The following is a 6,000-nucleotide window of genomic DNA, read 5'->3' as shown; positions in this document are numbered from 1 at the left end:
TGGGAATTTCCTCTTAACCCTGAGCTGTGTCAGATTGCCCTGGTAACCTCACATTGGGGCGGAGCTGACACAGGGGCCAAATGCACCTGCCCTGTTGGATGGCATAATCCTGGTGCCCGTTGATAGATAACTAGAAGCAAGGGAAGCTGGGGACCCAGAGCAGCTGCTGAGTTCCTGTCACTGCCACCCATTGGATGGCCACCATGGTGCTTCTGCTGGGCTTCCTGCTCCTGTTGGGAGTCACAGGTGAGTAAGGGCCATTAGGTCCCCAGCATCTGTTCAGCGTCCCCCTGGGGTTAACAGCGAAGGTATGGAAAGGACAGGAGCCGGGAGCTGGGAGGGTAGGGAGCCTCTGCAGAGAGCCTCTTGGGTGCAGGGTGGAAGAGCTGGGACGGGAACTCAGAGGTGGGTGGGGGAGCCTGCAGGTATATAAGTGAGCCTCCTGCCTTTTCCCAGAGCACTGTCGCCCAGAGAGCAGAATGTGATTTATTCATGCTTCTCGTCATGTCAGACTCAGTCTCTCCTTAGTGCCTGTCCAGCCATTTCAAATGCTTGGCCATGTGTGGACTGACTGACCGGAGTGTTAGCCACTGGACAGCCAGCTGCTCTGAGCCTTGGATGGTCCAGGCTGCCCTAAGAGAGGAGCACTGAATGGACGCATCCTCAGGTTTAGAGGACAGCCACAGTCAGGACTGCTAACTAAAAGGCAAAAGAAAGCTCGGAAGTAGTGCTGCTTCTTAGGGACCCAGAGCAGAATGCAAAGGGAACTCTGCTCTCCGCGTCAAGTCCGTAATACATTGGCTGATTGTATTTTTCTTTTTAACGAGACTGAATGGCTTGGTCATTCCTAAAGGATACACCAAATGCACTGTGTTCCTATGTCCTCTCTAGTTGGTGGGAAGGCAGTGACGGGGAGGGGGAGATTATAACCATACAGGGACCAGTCACATGTATGGTATAACCTGTAATCCCAGCATTTAAACTGAGGCAGGAGGTTGGTGAATCTCTGGACAACCTGGGTTACATGGAGAGCCCCTCTTGTTAAATGTTCTGAGTTCTGAGCCTTTCTGCCGAATGGTTCTGCTTCCATTAAAATCTTTATTACACTCTTGGATGCCACAGGTGTGAGCATTACCCATGAGCCAGTGCTCTATTGCCAAGCCTCTTCCTTATCTGAGTCTACATGGCTGCCCACACCTTCTGGATACATTAAGCTTGGCTGAAATTTCTGGTAATGCTTCCTGAAAAGATAGGGGACAGTTGCTAGTTTCTCTGGTCCATGCCCAGTGGAGCTGGGATCGAAAAACACTGTCTCTGGGGAAATATACTTTAGAGCCATTGAAAGCAGAAATGTGGAAGGAAGGAAGTCATTTACAATAATATCTGCCCTGAAATTGAGTGGTTTTTTTTTTTTTTTTTCTGGAAAGTTCCATTTCTATTGGCCAGTAAGGGCACACTGATTCTTCCACACCCTCCACTCCTGTAAAGCCACAGTGTCCACTGTGGTCACATTCAATGAATCACTTGTCACACTGAATCACGCCGTCAGCTGAACAACGAGGACCTTTTCTTTCCTGGCCTTCAGCATTCTGTCGTTTCTCTGAACCCTTGACGTTCAACTACAGGATGACATAGGAGCAGGGTTCTCTTGCAGTCATTTCTGCTGGGGGGTCTAAGTACTTCAGATACCATGATGTCCTATCTCTCTCAAGATTTGGGGAATTTCCCTCGTCCCTCCCTTCCTTCCTAGGGACTGGATGAAGGGTCCTGAACATACTATGAAACACTCAGTTGCATTTCCAGCCCAGTTTTTCTGTTAACTGCATTCAATAAATACATATTTACAGAGTAACTACTGAGTCCAAGGTATTACATGAAGTGAATTGGAGGACAAAAAAGGAAGAAAGAAAAGCTTGTTTCCAGGATTTTATTTCCTGTCACATGCATGCATGTCCTTTTAAAAATTTAGTTAAGATATAATTGCTTCATTCCCCCAACCCCCTCCTTCCCCCTTTCCCTCCCATGTCCCCTGCTCTGTCCCAATCCATGGACCTCCTCTTTGGTCATTTGCATATACAGGTAAACAAATAAACATAAATACAGCCTGATGGGACCATTAGGTACTACCTGCAAGTTTGCGTTTCAGGGGTGACCATTTGGTATTGGATGGGGAGCTCATTCCTTGGGAAGACCAATTCTCCCTCTCTCAGTGGTTAGTTGATTGAAACTCCTCATCTCACAGGGGTGGGGTCCTGTGAGATTCCCCCATCTGTGTTGGAATGTCAACTGGAGTTGAAATTGTTCAGGTCTTAGGCAGCCATGTTGTTGAGACTCAGGGCTGTAACTTCCCTGTCATAGCTAGAAGGCACAATCTCACAGCAGACTTCCTGAGTCTCTTCATCTCAAGGTCTTTCTGCCCCATCTCCCACTGAGTCTCTGTCTCACTCAGCAGCAAACTGTCCTTGAACTTGATCCTCCTGCTTCAGCCTCCCTAGACACCAGATTACTAGTGCTTAGTAGAGTGATTGAATTATTTTCTAAAGTTAATGAAAATGCAGACAGTTCCACTTGTTTTGCCTGAGGATTCTCAAATTGGCACCTGCATATCGAGTTCCTGGGAATGGGTAGAAATATATCAATTTTATTGAGAAGGATAAGTATTTTTAAGTGTTATTTTATGGGTATGAGTGCTTTGCCTGTACATATGTCTATGTAGTCTGTGTATGCCTGGTGCCCACTGAAGCCAGAAGAGGTCATCAGATCCCCTGGAACCATAATTTCAGAAGGTTTTGAGCCTTCATGTAGATTCTGGGGACTAAACCCAGGTCCTCTGGAAGACCAGCCAACGACTTTAAATCCGGAACCATCTCTCCAGGCCCAAGACAAAACTAACTTTAATTGGGAATGAAGTTTAGTGGTTCTCCAGGAAGAGTGAGTCTGTGTGTGTGGCGGTGTGGGGGGAAGCTGGGTCATGATCCAATTCAGAGAAATTCTTATGCAAGATCTACATGCACATTTTTAAAAAAATCTCTTAACTGTTTCTCGTTGTAATTTACATTTCCCTGGTCCTAGTGTATGAATTTTTAAAATTTTTATAAGCAACCCCAGTCCTGAGGAAGAAACTCAGGGGTAAAAGAAAATGATTCATATTTGTGACCAGATGTTGTGATGCTGGCCGGGGAGCTCTCCGCAGCACTTGTGGGCAAGGCTTCAGAGAGAGGAGTCGCTACTCTCCCAGCTGTGCTGCCAGACAGAGCAAGGCGGAGTGCACGCAAGAAGACTTGCTCCTTTCTGCTTATTCTCCTGGGCCTTTCTGGCTTTAAAGGTGTGATTACTGCAGATCCAAAGTAAGCCACTACCCGCTAAGCCATCTCCCATTTCTCCTTCAGCTTTTACAAATATATGTAGAATGTGGGAGAACACTTGCCCGGCATGTGTGAGGGTCAGGTTCACTCTCCAGCACCACAAAATAAATACATTAAATTAAAAAAATGCATGGTTAAATAACCTTAGTTGGGTTTGGTGACATATACCCATAATTTCAACACTGGGGAAGCTGAGGCAAGAGGATCATAAATTTGGAGCCAGCTTGGGCTATATAATGAGACCCTGTCTCAAGAAAAACAAAATAACAACAAAAAGTGCTCACACCTTTGAGTTGAAATACAGCAGTCATACACAGAACAGTACATAGTTCAGAGAAGTCTTGGGGACAATAGAAGCTAGTGCTCTTTTGACACATTCCAAAGCTTCAGTGTGATCACCAAGGAGATGTTGGCTCAGACACAGGTGGGCAATGAATGGCTGTGAAGGGCATTACCCTAAGACATCTTTTTGTTTTGTTTTTAGGAGACAGGGTTTCTTTGTAACTTTGGAGCCTGTCTTGGAACTAGCTCCTGTAGACCAGGCTGACCTCAAACTCAGAGAGATCCGCCTGCCTCTGCCTCCCCAGTGCTGGGATTAAAGGCGTGCGCCACCACCACCGGCACCCTAAGACATTTTAAGATAACAAATGGAGGAGGTGAACAAGGAGAAAAGGGACATTCTAACTTGCTGTAATCATGGAAATTCTAATCCATGCCTAGACTCTTAAAGACTCTTTCAGTCTTGGAATAATGGTGCGTGCCTTTAATCACAGCACTCAGGAAGTAGAGGATCTCTGTGAGTTCAAGGTCAGCCTGGTCTACAGAGCAAGTTCCAGGATAGCCATAGATAGACAGAGAAACCCTTTCTCAAATCTGCCCTCCTCCCAAAAACAGACTTCCACATGGGTGTGGCTTTTTCCTGGAGACTTCAGTTTACACTGGAATGAATGAAAACGTGTGGCAGAACTTCTCCTGGGGCGACGTTAACACCATGTCTACTCATCCAAAATAACTAATGACAGACTAGGGTGAACTCTAAGTTTTACTGGGGTTTTCTGAAATGACTCAAAGACAGCCAAAGCCCACCCCAGCATGGGTGACAGCTCACAAAGGTTGGGAACCTAGAGCGAGCTGCACGGCTTGCAGGCAGCTCAGTGCTTTCCAAGAGACTCTTATCTGAAATCAGGCAGCTCAGCTGGTTTCTGTTTCTTCCAGAAGCTTCCTGAAATGAGTGTCACCGTGGTTTTGCCAAATGGTACCAAGAGATGACTTTCTAACTTAAACTTTTTAAGTGCAATTTTGTTTGATCTTCACTAATTTTGTGCTTCTTTTCTACTTTTTTCTAAGATTTTCCCCACTACAAAAAAAAAAAATTGGAATTCTATATAAAGCTTTGTGGGCTCTAATTTTCTATACTCTAAGGCTCACAGAAGGAAGGAGGTCACCAAAGACTCTTTAGATCAACCAACAGCTTAAACCTGCAAAACCTAATTAAAGAAATGAGGTCACATCCCGGCTGCCAAACCTTTTCTCTCTCGCTCTTTCTCATCTTCAGTACTGCTCCAACGCAGAAACTGGCTTTCTCAGGTCTCAGTGGGAAGTGGCATCGAGGGCCCAAATCTACTCCTGGGCGACCTCTTGTCACTTTGATGACAAATGCAAGACAGGCTGGGCGGGAAAAAAGTTCTTTAGGTCCAAGTGACTTGAAGAGGGAGATAAAAGGAAGCAGAAGACATGTCAGTCACTGCTAGCCCGCAAAGTGGCTGTTTGTGGTTTACATAATTTCAGTGTTGAGCACTTAACTGCATCCCGCAAATACTTGAGGCTTAATCACTGCTACACACTCCAGCACACTCTGAGTACAAGCTGGAATAGAATGGTAGGAAGATTGATGTTTCATTTGTATTTGAACCCACGAGCCATTTGTGAGTTAAAATAGCTCTAAAGTGAGGCTGGAGAGTTGGCTCTGCAGTTCAGAGCACTGACTGCTTTTCCAGAGGATCACGGTTCAATTCCCAGCACCTACATAATGATCATCTGTAACTCCAGTTTCAGGGGCTCTGACACCCTCTTCTCACCCCAATAGTCAATGTTTGTATATGGTTTATAGATATAATCTTGTAGTGATATTTTTGTTTGTATTTAATAAATAAAACTTGCCTGAAGATCAGAGTGCAAAGGTAAGCCACTAGAGGCTAGGGAGTAGTGGCATACAGCTTTAATCCCAGGATTTGGGAGTGAGAGGCAGACAGATCTCTGTAAGTTCAAGGCTACCCTGAGCTACACAGGATCAATCCAGAAGCAGATACGTGTGGTGGTGGCTCACACCTTTAACTCCAGTGTTTTGGAGTCACACACCCTTAATCCCAGAGCTAGGGAGGTGGAGGCAGGAGCATTATGGCTGAGCAGAGAGAGGAATATAAAGAAAAAGAAACAGGAGCTCACTGGAGTGTGGAGTCTGAGATTTGATGAAGACACAATGCAGTCTCAGTGTGAGGATTCCTGGAGGCAGGATTGCACATTTTGGTATGAGGTAGCGGTAAGAGCCATTGGCTGACCACTTTGCTTCTCTGATCTTCAGCTTGAATCCCAATATCCATCTCTAGATTTTTATTATTCGTGCTACATAATACAG

General features: G+C 45.6%; 1 protein-coding gene across 1 annotated transcript in view; it reads left to right on the top strand.

Moving 5' to 3' along the window:
• Positions 1–203: 203 nt before the first annotated feature.
• LOC130873570 (coxsackievirus and adenovirus receptor homolog) overlaps positions 204–6,000 on the top strand; it is a 29,792-nt gene continuing 23,995 nt past the window's right edge. Inside the window, exon 1 of the mRNA XM_057768408.1 lies at positions 204–246. Coding sequence (XP_057624391.1) covers positions 204–246 — 43 coding nt within the window. The remainder of the gene's footprint in view (positions 247–6,000) is intronic.

This window comes from Chionomys nivalis, chromosome 4, assembly GCF_950005125.1.
Source record: "Chionomys nivalis chromosome 4, mChiNiv1.1, whole genome shotgun sequence".
Lineage (NCBI taxonomy): Eukaryota > Metazoa > Chordata > Mammalia > Rodentia > Cricetidae > Chionomys > Chionomys nivalis.
This window is presented reverse-complemented; position numbering and strand designations above follow the sequence as displayed.